Genomic DNA, 21,846 nt, shown 5'->3' on the forward strand with positions numbered 1-21,846 from the left:
ACCAATCAATAGGTATTTGCTAAATTAATTGTTAAGTTTCAGTATACCTTTCAACCACCCCAACACACAGAAACCCTGCCTCTTAGGCTTTTAATATAAAGAAACTTTCCCATTCATATTTTATAGACAGCTAACATTAATATAGGATGGGCTTCCCAGGTGGCACTAGCAGTAAAGAATCCACCCACCAATGAAGGAGATGTAAGAGATGTGGGTTCGATCCCTGAGTTGGGAAGATCCCCTGGAGAAGAGAATGGCAACCCACTCCAGTATTCTTCCCTGGAGAATCCCATGAACGGAGGAGCCTGGTAGGCTCTGGTCCATAGGGTCACAAAGAGTCTGGACACGACTGAAGCGACTTAGCACTCACACAACGCTAACATAACATTGTGAAAATAACACATCCAGCCCACTTTCCTCTGTGGTGGGCCATCTTGTCTCTGTGGGGCCTCAGAGGGGGTGCAGAAGCTTTCAGTGAGAAGAGCGGGGAGACATCCATCCTTACCAGTCATTTCCTTAAGGGGTTGGGGGTTGATCTGAAGCTAGAAAGTAGCTGGGAGATTTCTGGGGACTAGAGGAACAGCTGACCCTTGGAGGTATGGAAGGACAAGTGTGCCTTCATCCTGGGCTGACCTAACATGAGGACCTCAGACATCAAGGAATCTGTGTCCACGAAAGACTCTGAGAGAGCCTGGACAAAGAGGGAAACAGCTGGGATGAAGGCCAGCAGGAGTCAGGGTGGTACCCCGCAACCAGCCTGCAGAGATGATGCCCTCACTGAGGACACAGGAGTTCACAGCCCTTAGATGGTTTGTGGAAGAGAAGCCCATGTCAGGAGAACTCAAGATACCTGGTCCCACATGGTCCTTTCCTGAGGACACAACAGTAAAAGAGGAGGTGTCAGGTGGGGGCAGTGGTCCCTAGTCCTGTAGTGGGAATCAGAGCTATCCTGACTGGACCTCTCTGCGAAAGGGACAGTCCAATAAAGCTTGGGACACACCTGAGTTTTCAGTGGCTCTCCTGAACATCTGAAAAGGTGCATTCTTTTCCTTATTACGAATACAGAGAGGGGAAGTTCTCGTGTACGTTACCAGTCTTGGCACTGAGGATAGACTTAGGAAGAAATGATTTCTTCTACATATTTGTTTCCTTTTTCTCTTCCAGCACTCTTGGTTCCATAATGACCATTCAACCACAGATGATCACCACATTGTGTAGAATAAGTGGTTTATCTACCTGCAGGTACTTGCTTTCTCTCTCTTTCCTCCTCTCTTACCCTCTCCCTCCACCTCTCCTGCTCTGATTTTCTCCTCTCTCTAAGAAGAAAATTTTGCCTATAAGCTTTTTGACTTGGAAAATCTAGGTGCACATTAAAAAGCAGAGATATCAGTTTGTCAATAAAGGTCCATATAGTCAAAGCTATGGTTTTTCCAATAGTCATGTACAGATGTAAGAGTTGGACCATAAAGAAAGCTGAGTGCTGAAGAATTGATGCTTTTGAACCGTGGTGTTGGAGAAGACTCTTGAGAGTCCCTTGGACTGCAAGGAGATCAAACCAGTCAATTCTAAAGGAAATCAACCCTGAATATTCATTGGAAGGACTGAAGCTGAAGCTCTAATACTTTGGCCACCTGATGTGAAGAGTCAACTCATTGGAAAAGACCCTGATGCTGGGAAAGGTTGAAGGCAGAAGAAGCGGGTGGCGGAGGATGAGATGGTTAAATAGCATCACTGACTCAATGGACATGAATCTGGGCAAATTTCGGGACATAGCAGAGGACACAGGAGCCTGGCATGCAACCTCTATGGGGTCACAAAGAGCTGAACGTGACTGAGCAACTGAACAACAACAGAAAACAGCATGACCTGTGTGTGACAGCTCTTCTGACCCTTTGGGTCTACATCAAGGATGAACGTTCCTTCCTTCCCTTGACCTAAAGGGTATATGAATGAATGGTGGGGCTACTCTGAGGAATTCCCATCAACAGGCTGCCTGCGGAAGCATGTGGGCCGTAAGTCAGAAGCACTGTGATCGCCTCTCGATTTCACCACCCTTCTCACCAGCACCCTCTTTGGTTTTCAATGCAACACTTGCCTCTGTCCTTCAACATTCCAAAAACTTTCATTCTCCCCTGAGGTCAGCAATATATTTAAAGCGCATGCTTTCATCTTGTTCCCATCAGTAAGATTTAACTTAACGTAAGACACTCAGAATGGAAATTCCATACACTTTTCTTCTGGGAAACCAGCTGCTGCCTGTTCCAGGTTCAACCCCCTTGCCTCTCACATTTTTGGTAAAATTCAAAAGTTTACGATTTTACTAAAACAAGAGTCCCATCTTAGGCAACGAAGCATACCTCTTCTTCATTAAAGAGAGGGCATGGGCCCTGTTCTTCTCTGGTGTGTTTGCTTAGAACTTTCACACTTTTTTAAAATTGCAAATTCTTTAAAGTGGGGTATATAGGGAAAACAGGCAGGCAGGGTCTCAATGAATTCAAATAGCTCAACAGTGCCCCCTGGTGGCCACGAGCACAGATACAGGGTGTGTGAGCTACCAGGCTGAGTTTCTTGTATAAAACAAGGTATAAATGAGTCTCATCAAGATGAAACTCTCTCTCTCAAATCAAAACATATGAAATGCTAATATGAATCAGCAATGCAAAACATCCAAACAGGAGAAGGACCAAAGAGTAGGCGACTGAATAGCGGTTCATCTTGATAAATCACCATGGGAAGAAATACTCAAATTGAACATTTCCTTCCAACTCACCAGCTGGTGAATTCTTTTTTGGTCTAAAGCTTCTATTAACTAACCAGGCACTTTCTCAATGCCAATACCACCCGCTGGCCATTTTGAGATTAGTCTTCATATGCGTTCATTACAAAAATATTTCTTTGCTGTGCTATCATTGTCTTTACGTGGGCTAGCACGATCCTTATGTGTTGGGGATTCAAGGCAGAACACACAGACAAAAATCTCTGCCATCAGAGTGCTCCTATTTTAGTAGGGGAAAGAAAACAAACAAGTAAAATTCAAAATACAAGTTCTGAAATGAGTTCTGTGAAGAAATTCAAACAGAGGAAATGGATAGAGAGAGATGGAGTGGTGATGGGGAGGTGATTTTTGAAAGGATGAATTTGAGCAGAAACCTGAGTGATAGGGCTTCCCTGGTGGCTCAGGTGTAAAGAATCTGCCTGCAATGCAGGAGATGCGGGTTTGATCCCTGGGCCAGGAAGATCCCCTGGAGAAGGAAATGGCCACCAGCTCCAGTATTCTAGCCTGGGACATCCCATGGTCAGGAGCCTGGCGGGCTGCAGTCCATGGGGTCGCAAAAGAATCGAAAATGACTTAGCGACTACACAACAATAACAACACGTGGAGAGAGTATCTCAGGATGAGTACGCACCCGATGGAAAGACCTGGATGCAAGGACAAGTCTGACCCGTTTAAGAAATAGCAAGGAAGGTAGGGAGGCAGCTGATGCTTAGCGAGAGAGAGGGCAGAGGGAGATGAGGTCAGTGAGGTAGGCAAGGGCCAAACTACATGTTCCAGGGTCAGGCACATGGATTCTATTCCAACACCAATGCAAACTCATCCAGCAGTTTTGAGCTGGGTATGACATGTTCCTATGTGAATGTTTTTCTTTTTTTATTAATTTTTTTATTGGAATATAGTCAATTTACAATGTTGTGTTAGTTTCAGATGTACAGCAAAGTGAATAAGTTTTAAATATACATATATCCACTCTTTTTTTAGATTCTTTTTCCATACAGGTCATTACAGAGTATTGAGTAGAGTTCTTTGTGCTATACAATAGGTCCTTATTTGTTATCTATTTTAGTCTACGGCCATACCACCCTGAACGTGCCCGATCTCGTCTGTTATCTATTTTATATGTAGTTGTGAAAGTAAAAGTCGCTCAGTCGTGTCCGACTCTTTGCGACCCCATGGACTATACAGTCCATGGAATTCTTCAGGCCAGAATACTGGAGTGGGTAGCCTTTCCCTTCTCCAGGGGATCTTCCCAACCCAGGGATCGAACCCAGGTCTCCCACATTGCAGGCAGATTCTTTACCAGCTGAGCCACAAGGGAAGCCCAAGAATACTGGAGTGGGTAGCCTATCCCTTCTTCAGCAGATCTTTCCAACCCAGAGATCAAGCTGGGGTCTCCTGCATTGCAGGCAGATTCTTTACCCACCGAGCTATCAGGGAAGCCCTATATATGGTTGTGTGTACATGTCAACCCCAATTTCCCAATTTATCCTGCCCATCCTTTCTCCCCAGTAACTATAAGTTTGTTTTTTATATCTGTGACTCCATTTCTGTTTTGTAAATAAGTTCATTTGTAGCATTTTTTAGATTCCACATATAAGCAACATTACATATTTGTTTTTCTCTGTCTTTTTTACTTCATTCAGTATGATACTTTGCATGATCTTCTTAAATATTTTTTTATTTCAATTTTTTAAATTTTTTTAATGCTTTGGCTGAGCTGTGCAACATGTGGGATTTTAGCTCCCAGGAATCGAATCCACGTCCCCTACATTAGAAGCGTGACATCTGAACCACTGGACTGCCCAGCAAATCCCTTGAGTGATCTTTTTAAAGCTCTGGTGAAGATGAAGACAGCAGCAGGTGACAGGCAACTGTGAAAGCAAGGAGAAGATTTAGAAGCTATTGCAAGAGTCCAAGCAAGAAGTTGCTGGCTTGGATTAAGTTGCTAGTTGTAAAGGCAAAGGGGGTAGAAGTGGTTGGATTCATAATGTTTATTTCAGAAACAAGCCAGCTTGTTAGGGACTAGAAACTGGTGGGAGAAGCAGAATCAATTAGAATTACTTTATGGCTTGAGCAGTCAGTGAATAGGAATGCCAATAACTGAGACAGAAGCCTGGGTGGAAAACGGATTTGTAGGGTAAAGACAGAGATCCGAAATCAAAAGTTCTATTGGTCTTGCTTATTAAATGTTCAAATAGGATATGGGAGACAGGAAGATAAATGGAGCTCAGAGGAGAGAACGTGACTAGGACACATATTTGGGGATTGTCAAAATACAGGTATTGTTTGTAGCCATGAGATGTAGAGATCACTGAGGCAGAAAGGGTAATGAAGTAAAAGGATGAGAAGGCAGAGGGCGGGGCAACATTAAAGTCGATGGAACTGGTGAAAAAGACTGGGAAAGAGGAGCCGGCAAGGCAGCAGGATCCAAGAGCCAAGAGAAAAGGTGTTTCAAGGAGGGGATGCCAAATGCTGTACAGAAAATCAGGTAAGAATAAAACTGGCCGGTGGATTTGGCAAGACAGAGACACTCCCAGTAAAGCATTGAGAACAAATGCCTCTGGACTGGAAACAGTTAAAGACAGAAGAGGAGGTAAGGATGTGGCGCCTCCACAACATTCTTCCAAGGAGTTTCATTGTAAACAGGGGCTGAGGAAAGACAGAACAGCTGCAGGGAATATGGGATCCAAAGAAGTATGTCTATCTTTGTTTTCATTTAAAAAGGAGATATGACAACGTACCAGTGCAGTGGTGGGACTCGTTCTTTACTAGGGGAACAGATGAGGCAAGAAGGGATGGCAGGATTAAGGGAAGACTGACAGTTGGGACCAAGAAAGAAGATAAAATATAGGTTCTGCCTGCAGGCAGCCCTGGGAGATTTTGGGAATAGAAAGTCCTCGCCTGACTACTTCTAATTTACCAGGGAAATAAGACACAAGAAACTAATACTCTGATAATTAGCTCAGAGTGTGTGTGTTGGGGGGCTGGAGGACACACACAGATTTGAGGAGAGATGAGAAAATGAGTGCAAAGTGATTTTCTAGGGTACTCGAGTGGGACTGCCAGTCATTCTCCCTGAGAGGGTAACCTACTCTTAAGGTATCTGTAACAGAATGAAAAATATGTTACTGAGAAAAAAACAATCATAGGACAAATTCTCCTTAAGGATGAAATAGTTCAAATATCCAGAAGGAACGTAACCAACACTCATGGACACACTACCCAGATTTATTCAATGCTGCTATTTTGTTTCAGATATCTTTTTAAGAAATAAAACATTACAGCTTCAGGGAAGTCCCTTGAGAACCTCTCTCCAATCTCATATCCTTCTTCCTCTTTGTCTTCAAGTTCGTCATATAGTGATAAAAAGTAATAGTGTGCCTCTTTGTTTGAGCCTATACAGCTCTGCGGTGATTTCGTTCGTCCAAATGCTGTTATTCAAGATTTACCTGTTATCTGGGTTGTTAGGGAGATGACCACAGGAAGCTCAGAAGACAAAGCCTGGATGCTGACACTGTAGTTGGTACCTGGACTCAGGTCCAAACACGTCTCAGGAGTCTGACTGCTGGCAGTGATATTAAAGATCATTTCCTGGGCAAATCCTTTTTGATACCATCTCTGGCCCCAAATGTGGACCTGAAACAGAAAAGTTCACCAGGTAAACTACTAGCTTGAAAGGCTGAATGCCTGGATACTTACTTTTTCTCATGAACACTCTTGCTCTCCATTCTAAAGTTCCTCTAAAAAGTGAAATACATTATGTGGTGTCCCGGATGGGAGGAGGGTTTGGGAGAGGACGGATATATGTATATGAATGGCTGAGTCCCTTCACTGTTCACTGGAAACTACCAGAACATTGTCAATCAGTTATACCCCAATACAAAATAAAAAGTTTAAAGTTTGAGAAAACAAATATGAAATACAAGTAGAGCTGTAATACTATAAATATTTGGGAAGTCCATAATTACAATATCATCAGTAAAGTGAATATTTTTTTAAATCAAAATGCACGACAGGCCCTGAAACTGACAAGTTTCGCCTTTTTTATTCCCACACACACAATGGCACATGCTCAGTGAGAAAGCCTGTTGGCAAAACTGCAGAAGCAAGGCCAGAGAACAATTTCCTAGGAAAAAAAAAGCTAAGAAGCTGAACTAAGGCGTCTCCAGGGCAGGGTGTGAGTTAGGATATGCCTAGCTGGTCTGGTAAGACCTGGGAAGGGTTTTTCTCCTCTGCTCACCACCTTCTGACACTCCCAACATCTGGGCCAATAGATGCACTTTTCTTTCTACTTAATTTCTTCTAGCAGCTGCTTATCCCATGGTCTATGCCTTTGTTACAAACATATTTGGCTTTAAAAGTTCCCCTTGACCCTCTAGGCAACACATTCAGACCCTTATCAGAGGCAGTGGTGCAGACAGACATACACCCATGAAAAGTCACTGGCTTCCTTCCATGGATACTGCTTGAACGTTGGCTCTGTATCAGGCTATGTTACACAGAGAAATTCTCATGTCTTTCTCATCAATCCCCAAAGTCTTCTGACTTCAAATATGCAGCAGAAATGTCCACTTTCTCACTTCTTCTTCTTTTTTTCTATTTTTAGAATTGTGCTGTTTTTATTTGTTTTTATTTTTATTGGAGTATAGTTAATTTACAATGTTGTGTTAGTTTCAGATGCACAGCAAAGTGAATAAGTTATACATATACATATATCCACTTTTTTGAGATTCTTTTTCATATAGGTCATTAGAGAGTATTGAGTAGGGTTCCCTGTGCTGTACCCCAGGCTTTTACTAGTTATCTATTTTATATATGGTAGTATGTATATGCCAGAGAAGGCAATGGCACCCCACTCCAGTCCTCTTGCCTGGAAAATCCCATGGATGGAGGAGCCTGGTAAGCTGCGGTCCATGGGGTCACTAAGAGTCGGACACGACTGAGCAACTTCACTTTCACTTTTCACTTTCCTGCATTGGAGAAGGAAATGGCAACCCACTCCAGTGTTCTTGCCTGGAGAATCCCAGGGACGGGGGAGCCTGGTGGGCTGCCGTCTGTGGGGTCTCACAAAGTCGGACACGACTGAAGCGACTTAGCAGCAACAGCATGTATATGCCAGTCCCTGGGTCTCCCAGGTGGCACTAGAGGTAAAGAACCTGCCTGCCAATGCAGGAGCCGTAAGAGATGTGCGTTCGATCCCTGGATCGGGAAGACCCCCTGGTGGAGGGCATGGCAACCCACTTCAGTATTCTTGCCTGGAGAATCCCAGGGACAGAGGAGCCTGGTGGGCTACGGTCCATAGGGTCCCACAGAGTCAGACATGACTGAGCCAACTAGCGTGCACACACGCATGTCAGTCCCAGTCTCCCGATTTATCCCTCCCTCTTATCCCCAACCCCTAGTTCGTGTATACACTTTTTTCAAACTGGAGGATCATTGCTTTACAACGTCGTGTTGGTTTCTGCCATACAACAACGCGAATCAGCCGTAAGTATACACGTGTCCCCTCCCTCTTGAAGCTCTCTCCCACCACTCCACACCATCCTGCCCATCTAGGTTGTCACAGAGCACTGGGCTGAGCCTTCTTTATTATAGGGCAACTTCCCACTAGCTATCTGTTTTATATATGCTAATGTATATATTTCAACGCTACCCTCTCAATTCAGTCCATCCTCTCCTTCCCCTGCTATATCCACAAGTCTGTTCTCTATGTCTGATAGGCATTAGTACCTGCAAATAAGCATTAGTATCTTTTTTTTTTAGATTCCACACATAAATGATATCATATGATTTCTGTCTTTCTCTGTCTGACTTATTCACTCAGTATGACAATCTTTGGATCCATCCATGTTGATGCAAATAGCATTAGTTTGTTTCTTTAATGGCTGAGTAATAGTCCATTGTATATTTCTACCACATCTTTATCTATTCCTCTGTTGATGGACATTTAGGTTGCTTTCATGCCCTGGCTACTGTAAATAGTGCTACAATGAACATTAAGGTGCATGTATCTTTTCGAATTATGCTTTTCTCTGGGTATTTGCTCAGCAGTGGGATTCCTGGCTCATGTGGATTCCTTGCTTCTTATTGCAATTGTCACTCTAAATCTTTCATTGATTATGGAAACTATCTAAGTAGTTTGTTTGTTTGGTTGGTTGGTTGATATTTTTTGAACCTCCCACATAAGACAAACACCTAAAAAAAAGAGTAAGTTTCAGTAACTTACTAAATACATCTCCTCTATATCAGCTGTCTTCATACTTCTCCATCTCAAGCAGGTTTCATTAAATATTGAAATGTTACTGATGGTTTGTTTTACTGCAAGAGGAAAAGAATGAGAAATCAACTTACACCTTATACCAAAATACTACTTTCTAACTGAACAATCTTCCAAAGATAAGCATTTACAAGAGGATGACTTCTGCAGTATTTCAATTTAGAAATTAGTGGTAGCAGTCCAAGAAACTCCACTTTTATATTCCTGTAAACTCAGTCCTGATGAAAGATTCACAATCAAAAGATACCCAATCAGAAGAGCCTTCTTAAAAATTATTTAAGTTTATTCACTGCAAATTTCTTTGGTTTCCTACGCTAAAACTCATTGTCCTTGCCTTGGACAAACCTCATTTAGACAAAAAAGCACCAGTTTGAAATTCTGAGCTGAGAACAACGTTTCAGCAGAGAATTGAGAACTTCTCCCTGAGGAAATAAAAAAGGCCACCTCAAACAGTCAGGCTTTTCATGATGGAAAGTGGGGAATGGTCTCTCTTGGTTTGGGCTTCCTCATCTTTTATTACCAAAGAACCATTTGTTGGTCTCTGCTCAATGTCACAGTAATCAATCCAAAAGATAGTTCAGATCTGATACCGTGTAATACAGAAGCACATTCTTCAAGCTTTTAAAATAAAGACTGTGAAAGGGTTAATTGATCAGTCATGTCCAGTTCTCTGTGATTCCATGGACTGTAGCCCACCAGGCTCCTCTGTTCATGGGATTCGCCAGGCAAGAATACTAGAGTGGGTAACCATTCCCTTCTCCAGGGGATCTTCCCGACCCAGGGATCAGACCTGGGTCTCCTGCAGTGCAGGCAGACTCTACGACCTGAGTCACCAGGGAAGCCCCAAATAAAGACCAGTTATTCAAATCTCTGGTATCAGAGGTTACTTCCTTCAAAGATGATCCCTGTCCCTAAACTGAAAATGATATATCAGACTTGCTAAGAAGTCTTACAGGAATACTGTGATGATTAATAAGTAATAAAGACAACTCCCAAAGCACCTGAAAAAAAAGAAAATCTCAAGACAGTCAACCCTATTGTGTAAGCCCCTTGACCAACAGGTTCCTTTGAAAGAAGCCAAGCCAATGGACGTGACCCCTTTTTATGGATTGGGCGGCTTTGCCCAAAGAAAACCTGTTCCACAGGTCACAAGCTTTACTTCAAATGTTGTAAGACAGAGTAGGGAAGAAAGTATAGGTGATTCAGGATAAGGCAATCTCGCTATTAGGTATGGAAGATGGTGTTAGAGATAAATAGTAGTGGTTCAAGGAAGCTCACACTTCTTAAATTTTCAAAACATATATAACTTTAATAGTATTTAAACAGTTCCAGATCATACAAAAAGGTAGCAAGTTTCCAATTCATTCAGTATGACGGATAATCGACAATGCCCAAGCTGTACAAGATGGCACAACCACTAACTAAACACGCTATGCCAAACTCACTTATAAATAAATACAAATATACAAAATAAAATAATAATAAATAGAAGTCAGCAATACATTCAAAGAATAATATACTAGAAACAAGGGAGATTTACTCCAGGAATACAGAGATGATCATTATTGGGAAAGATATTAATCTATTAAAAGAGAAAAACCATATGGTCACTTTCATAATCATAATGGTTAATACATTTAATGTACATTCCTTTCTAGAAATCTTCATAAACTAGGATTTAATTTGATAGAAACTCACTGATTTAAAAGAGTGTTTATTAGAAACCACCATACTTACTGGTAAAACAATGAAGCAATTTCTAGTAAAGTTAAGAACAATCCAAGGATGCATGGCCTGACAGCTGCTATTTAGCCCTGTTTCTTGTTGTTTAGCCCCTGAGTCATGTCCGACTCTTTTGCAGCCTTGCCAGGCTCCTCTATACTCAGGAGATTCTAGACAATGCAAGCCTAGGCAATGAAAAGAAGAGCTATAGATGCCAGAAAAAAAGGGATCAAATTATGCCACTGCTAGTGAATTGAAAAGAATCAACTAAAAAACAAATATACAACTGTTTGAAAACAATAGAAAAACAAATAATAGGAATTTGGCAAAGAGCACCCAAAGGTAAGAACATAGAAAAACTAACATATCTGTTTTCTACATATCTGCAAGAACAAGTATGGTGGGCTGAATGATGGTCCCTCCAAAGATGTCCACATCCTAGTTCTAGAGTCTGTATCATGTTACCTTAATGGCATAAAGACTTTGCAAATGTAGTTACAGTGTGGAAGATCATCCTGGATTATCCAGATAGACTCAATGCCGTGACAACAGTTCTTAAAAGAAGGATACAAGATCAGGGCCAGAGAGAAATTTAAGGTTAAACTGAGGGGCTTTAAAGATTGAGGATGAGGCCACAAGCCAAGGAATATAGGCAGGCTCTAAAAACCAGAAAGGGCAGGGAAATGAATTCTCCCTTCGAGCCCCCAGGATGAACATAGGCCTGCTGACACAAGTAAACTAAAACCACAAATTAAACAGAGAAATTAAAAGATCTCTATTCACAAGAGAAGAAACCATGAACAAACTTCAAATACCTAGAAATAAATCTAACTAGAAATGTCCAAGACTTGCACTGTGACAGGAAAAATCAAAATAATACTTTTCTTAAAAAGACATGAGACTTTTCTGATGAACAAGGAAAATAAGGAAACAATGAACAAGCTGGGGAAACAGCATAAACAAGCCTAAAAGAGGTAAGCAATCTTGATTATTTTTTAGCTGTTCTACAAACACTTGTAGTTAGATTTGTCCTTTACAAAGCTAAACAAAACTAATTACTCTGACTCCTTATAAACTATACTCTGCACCTGGCATTATTCTCTTGTAGCATTCTACATTTCAAAAAGGTCACAGGTCAATAACTTCAGAGACACCAGACCTGGTTGCTGTAGCCATTTTGAAATTTTACCAAAAAAAAAGCAAAACATTCATTAGGATATAAAATTTTCCCTATCTCCCAGACAGCAGGACACAGCTCTTGAAGCACTAGCCTACTGTGTTACCCCTTTTCCTGGCAAAGAATAAATCTACTTTTTTATTTTCTCCAAACTCTGTCTCCATTATTTCTATTTGGCATCAGTTGCACAGGGAGTCAAGATTTTGGCAACAACATGAAGATTTTTTTTCTCTGAAGGACATGAAAGAAAACAATAAAGAGAAAAATGCCACATCCTTGAATGGGAAGATAGGAAAGTGCAGATACCGATTCTCCACCAAGTAATCTACAAGTGGAATGTACTTCCAAAGGTGATTCCAATGGTCCTTCTTGGAATAAGTTTACTCATTCATTCAGTAAATATTTAGAAAATTTTCACAATGTGCCAGGCATGCTTTGGAGCAGGATAAAGTGGTGAGAAAATGAAGTCCCTGCACCTAATGGAATTCATTCTAGTGAGAAAGGCAGAAAATACACAAGTGAAAAAATAAATCTTAAAATATAATCTTGGGACTTCCATGGTAGTCCAGTGGCTAAGACTGCGCTTCCAAGGCAGGGGGCCTAGGTTGAATCCCTGGGAAGGGAACTAGATCCTGCATGCCACAAATAACTGTAATGTTATAGTAATGGTGGGTCCGCAATTCCTTCTGTTCACAGGAAACATCTCACTGGTTAAATTTAGGTCCATGTTGGTCAGAGAGTGACTCTCTCCAGATTCCCTTCTTTCCATCCAAGGAGCTCACAGTTTGAACTAAAGGTAGGCTGAATCCCTGCTGAGCTCCCTTGGAGTGGAAAAGGATCCCCAGTAGAAGACAGCTCATTCTGAATCCTTTCCTACCCCACTCTCTGATCCTTTGCTATATTAAATATTATACATGCCCTGACTCTCATTCAAATTGTCATTCTCTGCTTCATTTTCAGTGGTCACTCTGCCTTCTCTCTCTCCTTTCCCCATCCACAGGGCCAATCTAAGCTAGAAGCCTAAAGCTGAAAAACCAGATCTGCAAGAATGACGCAGAGAAGAAAAATTCTGGCTCTTAGTTCATGAGATTCTTAGAAATTATGCTTCAGCTTTGTTAATGCAGAGAAGCAACTCTGGGTAAAATCAGTCATTACTTTCTCAGGGCTCCCAGGGTCCCCTGCAACTTCAAACTACACTTTACGCATTATATTACTATGTATGTATAATTATGCATTTGTGTATTATGAAACACTATGTCTCATTCATCTTTGTACACCTAGTGTCCAGGACAGTGGCGAGCGTGGCATTCCCTACTGTTAAAATGTAAGCAATCAGCAATAAGAGGAAATCTAAGCACCTGATTTACTGGGAGTGTGAAAGTTGCTCAATCATATCTGACTCTTTGCGATCCCATGCACTGTAGCCTGCCAGGCTCCTCTGTCCACGGAATTCTCCTGACAAATACTGGAGTGGGTTGCCATGCCCTCCTCCAGGGAATCTTCCCAACTCAGGGATGGAACCCAGGTCTCCTGCATTGCAAGTGGATTCTTCACCAGCTGAGCTACCAGGGAAGCCCCTACCTGATATATTAACCAAATGGAATACAGGTACTATGAATAAGACATGGCTCCTGCCCTTAATATGTATTTAATCTAGAAGTTACACACTATATTAAAATAACAAAAATATAAAGGAGTATATAATAAATGTCATAAGATAAATTTAAGTCACAGTTAACATTTGATAAATGTTAACTTATTAACTTGTTAACTTATTACTTAGATGTTTATTGTGTATCACATATTATGCGGTTTTCCATGGGCATTAACCCATTTAGTCTCACAACAAATCCATAACGTTATTCCCATTTTTATACTTAAGGCAGTTTAGCCACATGATGTTACATAACTTGCTTAAAGGCACAGAGATTGTAAACAGCAGATCTGAGATCTGAATTTAGATAACCTGACTCCAGAGTAACTGTGCCAAACTCCTCCCAATATTTCCTCCTAGAAAAGAGTATGGGAATTCAGAAAGAAGAACATGTACTTTCAGTTGAGGGGATCATGAAAGAAGGGAATATAGGAACTGAAGAAGAGGGTGAGGGTTCCAGGCAGAAGAAATGGCAGGAGAGCAGAGATTTGGAGGCAGAAAGTTCGCACTTAAGAGTTTATTACAGGGCTTCCCTGGTGGCTCAGTGGGGAAGAATCTACGGGCCGATGCAGGAGACACTGGCTGGATCCCTGATCCGGGAATATCCCACTTGCCACAGAGCGACTGAGCCCGGGTACCAGAACTACCAAGCCTGTGCTCTGAAGCCCACAAACTCTAGAGCCCATGCTCCACAACAAGAGAAGCCTCCGCAACCAGAGGCCCGCGCCCTGCAAGGAAGAGAAGCCCCCGCCCGCCGCAACCAGGGAAAAGCCTGTGCAGCAGCAAAGACCCAGCACGGCCAGAAATAAATTTTCAAAAAAAGAGTCCATTAAGATTAGCGTTCCAGTTACTTCACTGATAACGGTGGCCCCTTAAATTCAAATCTCTCCATACATTCTCCAAAATATACTTCAGATCAACTGGAAAAGCGGACAAATCAACATAAAACCAATGCTGTCATCACAACTGGAAGACAAAACTGCAAACTTTAAATCACCTTTTATGAAAAAATGAATAGCAAATCCCAGCAAAGCTATCTCTCAATTGCCCACACATCATTCTAGAGAGGGAGGGGGCTCTAGAAGAGACCTGTGAAAGAGAAGAGGGAAGCAAAGGACCCAATCATGAGTCAGAGTCACTCCCAGAAAGAGAAATTCCACCTTAAGGGTGAAAATACTGAAAAAGAGACCTGGGATATCAGAGTATTAACTACAAGCAAACAATGAAAAAATCTATGAGACTTCAGGTCAAACCAGTCCATCCTAAAGGAAATCAACCCTGAATATTCACTGGAAGGACTGAAGCTGAAGCTCCAATAATTTGGCCACGTGATGCAAAGAGCCGACTCATTGGGAAAGACCCTGATGATGGGAAAGATTGAGGGCAGGAGGAGAAGGGAGCAACGGAGGATGAGATGGTTGGATGGCATCATCGACTCAGCGGATATGAACCTGAGCAAAGTCTGGGAGATAGTGAGGGACAGGGAAACGGTGTGCTGCAGTTCATGGGGTTGCAAGGAGTCAGACACAACGTGGCAACTGAACAATGAGAAAGGTGTTGCTTCTGGGAAAGAAGAGAATAAAAAGGAAGGAATAGGTATCCTTTGGAAACTATGTGGTGACAGGAAAAAGAAGTGCAGGGAAAAGGTAAGATCCGATCAGGCCAAAGTGAAAGTTGCTCAGGCAAGTCCGACTCTTTGCAACCCCATGGACCATACAGTCCACACAATTCTCCAGGCCAGTACACCAGAGTGGGTAACCGTTCCCTTCTCCAGGGGATCCTCCCAACCCAGGGATCGAACCCAGGTCTCCTGCATTGAAGGCGGATTCTTTACCAGCTGAGTCACAAGGGAAGCCCCTATAAGTCAAAAGAGAACCCAAAATAGAAGAATACAGATAAACTACAACCACTTTTATAAAGCAAAAGGAAGCATAAGAAAGGATACAGGAAATACAAGAGCAGAAATTAATGATGTAGAGCAATAGTCACAAAATGTTTCTATAGAGGGTCCAATAGTAAATATTTTAGGTTTTCTAGATCAGACGGTTCTGTTAAAACTACTCAATCCTTGCTTTGTAGCACAAAAGCAACCACAGACAATATGTAAATAAACAACTTGACGGTGTTCCAATAAAACTTTATTATGAAATCAGATGACAGCCAGATTTGACCCATGGTCCACACTTTGCTAATCCCTGATGTGGAGTAGACCTAATTGTGGACACAAATAGCAGATCTAATTAATAAAAAAAAGAATCTTGACTTTTTGAAAATACTTATTGAAATAGACAACTGCTAACTAATCAGCTAGAAAATAGGAAGGAAAAAATCAAGTAAAAAAAGAGAAATAATCTTTGAAATAAAAGAAAATTCCAAAAATTAATTTTGCAGACCACTATGCAAATAAATTTTGAAAACAGATAAAATGGGTAATTCCTAATACAGTTTACCAAAGCTGAAACAGACCAATTTCCATAAAAAAATATTGAGAACGTTATCAAGGAACTAACACAGAAAATCCCTAGGCCTAGACTGTTACCCAAAGGAATTCTACCAAACCATCCGAGAACAGGTAATCCAAATGCTTCATAAATTGTGATGATGAAGGAAACTTTCCAAATTATTTTTATGAAACAAGGAAAATACTAATGTCTAAACCTGATGGGGATAGTGCAGAAGAAGAGAGAAAACTATAAATTGGCATCACTTATGAATATTGGTGCAAAAATACTCAAAGAAAAGTAAGAAACAGAATATAATGCCATATAAAAAAATAATATACTATGACCAAGTGGGATTTATTTCAGGAAAAGGGGAGCAAAAGAGAGAACACGAGAGAGAAATTTGAAATTATATCAAATTAAAAAGTCACAAGGAAATGAAAAGAAAAAAGAACATCTAGTAATTAGGTTTCCTTTGTATTGTATTAATGGATAGGGTAAACTAAGAAGTAAGTGGTCTTTTGTCTGATTTCAGCCAAGGAGAGAGCCTTGGAACCTCTTTGTCTGTACATATGATTAGAATATGGTGGCCCTAAAGAATGAGATGAACCTATTGCATCTAGAGCCATTTAAAATCCATTTAGTGATGAGTTCCAATTCCAAAGAACTTATTCACCTTTATTTATCCTCTGAGTATGGTTCTACCTAGCTGGATCTACAATATCATTATCTTATAAAGAACAATCATTTTCTCTCTCCATTTTTGGCATATTACAGAAGACTGGCTATTCCATGCAAAATATATGCTGATTTTTAGCTTGGCCAATGGCAAGTATGAGTTTCTCAGGCTTACGGCTTATAAGAGACGCAGGCTGACTTCAGACATACCTTTTCCACCCAGAAATGTTATTACAATATTTATCATTCTGTGGAAAAATATCAGAAACCATGTTAAATTATTTGCGGTCTTTACTATTTTTTGTTTGGACTTCAATTCTGTGAACAGCAATCAGTTACAAGGGAAGTTTTATAAGGTCCCAGGAGATCCCAAATAATGCATGCAGTTAGAAAACCTGCTATCGTAAGCCACTTCATCAGTCAGGCATTCTACCAGGGAATAGAGGAAAAGTGGCATGTTCTTCTTCTTTAGATACTTTTTTAAATTTACCAACACTATTTTAGAAGTAACTAAATGCAAGCAATCCTCTTCTAAAGAGAACAGAGAAACCAGCATTCTCTTAGTCATAAATGATACGGTTTTAAAACCTCTAATTAGGAGCAGCCTAAATAGACAGTTGGTTTTTCGAGGTAAATAATGGCTAGAAATCAACTATCTGGAAAGCACAGTTACTATTTTTATAGCCCTTCTATAACTCTATAAATAGGGTATCATTTTAGTTGTCCTTGATGTACATTTCACAGTTTGTCTTAGAAGGATATAACGGTTGTTCAAAGTTGAGAGTTCATTATTTTGTTGAAATTTTTCCTAAGACAAATTTGGTATCTAGTTACAACCACCATGAGATTTTCAGGCTAAAAGTATGTGATCACATTGTAAGGACAGGAACTGAGATTCAACCATGGAGGGCAGATCTGTACATTTCCCTTAGCTTAGCTCCCTAGACTCGGCTTAGCCCCATAACGGAGGCAGGCAGCCTTCTTTTTGGGCACAGATCCTTGTAATTCAACTGGCAACACAGATCAACTGTTTCCTAGGGATGGATGAGACAGAATCATCTGAACACATGGGCCCCATCATTTATTAAGCAGCAATATTTAGGAAACATTTCCTGAAAAACATGGACTCCAGTTCATTCCTCCAAATAATCTAATCATACCCTTGAATCAAGTCAGATCAGCAGACCACAGGCATTTCTAAGGCACCTTTCCTTGCCCACTCCACAATGAATTGCGCTTTTCTAAAATACAGTGAGCCATGTTGAGGGCCAATATAAGAAACAGCATCATAAAATCCTCATAAAATGCTGCTCAAACACTGGATTACTTATGAAACCCCCCAGAAATTTCTATATGTTGAAAATAACTTTACTTCTTTCCAAAAACACCATTTGTTGTAACCTTGTTGTAATAAGTCATGTGATGGCTCCCTTTCTGACTGGAAGGGGTTGAAAACTTAAACCTAAATGTGCGAGCCACTGATGAAAAAGTAAATAGATTACAAGGATATGAATCATTCTTAGCCTTCTTCTGACATCTTTTTTAGGTCTCTGACTTTGCTTTACATTCTTCTTCAGGTTACATCCTTATTTTATATACCCATGCAGGTCACTTAGCTTTCCTGTGGCTCAGATGGTAAAGAATCTGCCTGCAATGTGGGAGACCCAGGTACTATCCCTGGGTCGGGAAGATCTGCTGGAGGAGAAAATGGCAACCCACTCCAGTATTCTCACCAGGTTAATCCCACCGACTGAGGAGCCTGGTGGGCTACAGTCCATGGGGTCACAAAGAGTCGGACACAACTGAGCAACTAATACTGTCCCCATGATACAGGTCACTTACAGTCCTAGAAAAAAAAGATGGGCTATAAATAAAAACTTTTGTTTGAAAAAAAATCTATATTTAACATTAATGCAATACATCACAAAGGAAAGATCAATAGATTGGACTGCATAGAAACCTCAAACCTTTATACATCAAAGACATCATAAACAAAATTTTAAAAAATGATAAAACAGGAGAAGTATTTGACACAAATAAGTTGACACCAATAATAAACTTTTACTCTATGAATAAGTTGTATATATCAATGAGAACACAGAATTGAATAGATAAATGAAATAACAATGGTAAAGAAATCAATCAAGAAATTTGGATGTTGAAATATATGAATTTGGAGGAACTTAGAGTTACTTTCCTAACATACACTCCTAGAACTAGAATGGACCTTTCCCAATCAACTCTCTAACATTCCAGAGGCCATGTGTTTTAAAGCTTGCTAGTTACCTGTCTCCTGATTTTTACAAAAGAAAGAACAATTTTGGCCTCTCTCCACTCCCTACTCACTAATCCTCAAGGAATGAACAGTAAATATGTAATCTGACAGGTGAGAGGAAGGCTCCTATTCCTTCAGTCACATTTCCTAGTGGGTGGAGTTCATATGTCATAGGTGACTGCCCAAAGAAGCAGATCCTTGCTGTCTGGGACCTGCCTAGGCTCAGGCGCAAGGGACATGTGTATCTCGTCTCCGAGAAGTGAGTAACCGGTCTCTGCCCACTCCTTCTCCTCGGATCGTCAGCCTGAGACTGGGTGGGTGAGCCAGGCAAGGTGCCCTGGGCAGACCCAACTACCCAAACTTCCAGGGGAAAGACAGTAGGAAACCCCGTTTGGCCACACATATCTAAGCTTCATTCTCCAGTATCACTCTCACTAGAACTGTGTTGGGGTAATTCCTGGGAACTTGCTCAGGCAAATAAAGTCGATGCTTTACTTCCCATGTGTCAGTCTGCAGAAGTGGGGTAGGTAGGATTCACGCTCTTTCACCTGCAACATGTGAATACGCTGGGGTTATATAAAGACAAGAGCCACCACCAGGGTGCAGAGCATCACTGGGAAAGATGGAGGCTCTTGGTCTCTATACCTAGAACTGCAAGAACAGATCAAGCACTGAGACTTCCCTGGTGGTCCAGTGGTTAAGACTGTGCTCCCGGTGCAGGGGGCCTGGGTTCCATCCCTGACCAGGGAACTAGAGCCCATGCACCACAACTAAGACTTGGTGTAGCCACGTTAAAAAAAAAAAAATTAGATGAGGTATGGATAGATATTCAATAACCAGGAAAACTTCACCAATCAGACAAAATGTGCAAGTTTCTTAGGCATGAGCCCTTTGAATTATTTTGGCTACCACTTTTTTTTTTTTAAGTCTTTCTGTTTATCATGTCTTTTCTTCTAAGTAAAGGTTTTAATTTGCCCAGAAGTGGCTAAGTAGCTTGTGTGGTTAGAGCAGTGCTGCTTAAAATCTGGACTGGCAGCATCAGCAAGGCCTGGAAACTTACTAGAAATGAAATTTTGAGGTCCGCACTCCAGGCCTGCTGAGTCAGAAGCTCTAGGATGGAGTTCAGGAACCTATGCTTTAATAAGCTCCCCAGGTGATTCTTGTGCTAGCTGAAGTTTGTGAAACACAAAAAGAGCATTAGTGGGAGATTCTGATGGATTTTAGAGAGCATCTGGGGAGCCAGACATTAGCAGACAACAGGAGATTAGCTGCCCCAAATTCTGTCTCTCTTTATCTTGTTCAGAATGAAGAGATCTGATAAAAGACTGAACCCTTGGTTTGTCTATAGGCTCAGGAGTCACCCCAACACCAGAGGCTCTCAAATTGCTCTGGATTGTTTTACAGAGCCCCAGATTGAGAAGACCAAACCAGTTAATCCTAAAGTATCAGTCCTTCCAATCCTACTTGTTGAAAGGACTGATGCTGAAGCTGAAGCTCCAATGCTTTGGCCACATGATGCAAAGAACCAACTCACTGAGAAAGACCCGGAGCTGGGAAAGACTGAAGGCAGAAGAAGAAGAGGGCAACAGAGGATGAGATGGTTGGATGGCATCACCAATTCAATGGACATGAATTTTGGCAAACTCTGGGAAACAGTAAGGGACAGGGAGGCCTCCAGACATGCAGCCTGGAGGACTGCATTGGACCCCTGCAGTCCATGCGGTCACAAGGAGTCGGACACGACTTAGCAACTGAACAACAACAGCCTGGGGATTCGAGAGCACGGATTCTTCTTAGTTGAAAAGGGGATAAAATCCAGTGCGATTATTACAAACTCAACTGCTGAGAAAAAGTCATAAAAGGTATTGGCTAGAACCCTTTCTTTCTAAAGATGAGATTTGCTCAAGCTCTGAAAAAGGAATGAAATCAGTTTACAGAAGAGGATTTGATCTTGCAAATGGGACAATTCAGGGAGAAAATGGAATAAAGTGAAGGAGGAGAAGAAAATTTGAAATCATATTTGGTTCAGTTCAGTCGCTCAGTCATGTCCCACTGCAATTGTTACCCCATGGACTGCATGTAGCACACCAAGCTTCCCTGTCCATCACCAACTCCTGGAGCTTGCTCAAACTCATGTCCATCGAGTCAGTGATGCCATTCAACCATCTCATCCTCTGTCGTCCCCTTCTCCTCCCACCCTCAATCCTTCCCAGCATCAAGGTCTTTTCCGATGAATCAGTTCTTCCCATCAGGTGGCCAAAGTATTGAAGTTTCAGCTCCAGTATCAGTTCTTCCAATGAATATTCAAGACTGATTTCCTTTAGGATGGACTGGTTGGATCTCCTTGAAGTCCAAGGGTCTTCTCCAACACCACAGTTCAAAAGCATCAATTTTTTGGTGCTCAGCTTTCTTTATAGTCCAACTCTCACATCCATACATGACTACTGGAAAAACCATAGCTTTAACTAAACAGGCCTTTGTCGGCAAAGTAATGTCTCTGCTTTTTAATATGCTGTCTAGGTTGGTCTTTTCTTCCAAGGAGCAAGTGTCTTTTAATTTCATGGCTGCAGTCACCATCTGCAGTGATTTTGGAGCCCAGAAAAATAGTCTGTCACTGTTTCCATTGTTTCCCCATCTATTTGCCATGAAGTGAGGGAACCAGATGCCATGATCTTCGTTTTCTGAATGTTGAGTTTCAAGCCAACTTTTTCACTCTCCTCTTTTACTTTCATGAAGAGGCTTTTTAGTTCTTCTTCACTTTCTGTCATAAGGGTGGTGTCATCTGCATATCTGAGGTTATTCATATTTCTCCCAGTAATCTTGATTCTAGCTTGTGCTTCATCCAA

The 21,846-nt window shown here is 41.3% G+C and overlaps 1 protein-coding gene across 3 annotated transcripts in view; it reads right to left on the reverse strand.

The window, feature by feature from the left end:
* SUSD1 (sushi domain containing 1) overlaps window positions 1-21,846 on the reverse strand; it is a 130,461-nt gene that overhangs the window by 25,646 nt on the left and 82,969 nt on the right. For all 3 annotated transcript variants that reach the window (XM_043453660.1, XM_043453659.1, XM_043453661.1), the window contains exons 11-12: window positions 9,003-9,094; window positions 6,226-6,412 (exon numbers count right to left, since the gene is read on the reverse strand). In XM_043453660.1, the coding sequence (XP_043309595.1) occupies window positions 6,226-6,412; window positions 9,003-9,094 (279 nt within the window). The remainder of the gene's footprint in view (window positions 1-6,225; window positions 6,413-9,002; window positions 9,095-21,846) is intronic.

Source organism: Cervus canadensis, chromosome 30 (assembly GCF_019320065.1).
Source record: "Cervus canadensis isolate Bull #8, Minnesota chromosome 30, ASM1932006v1, whole genome shotgun sequence".
NCBI lineage: Eukaryota > Metazoa > Chordata > Mammalia > Artiodactyla > Cervidae > Cervus > Cervus canadensis.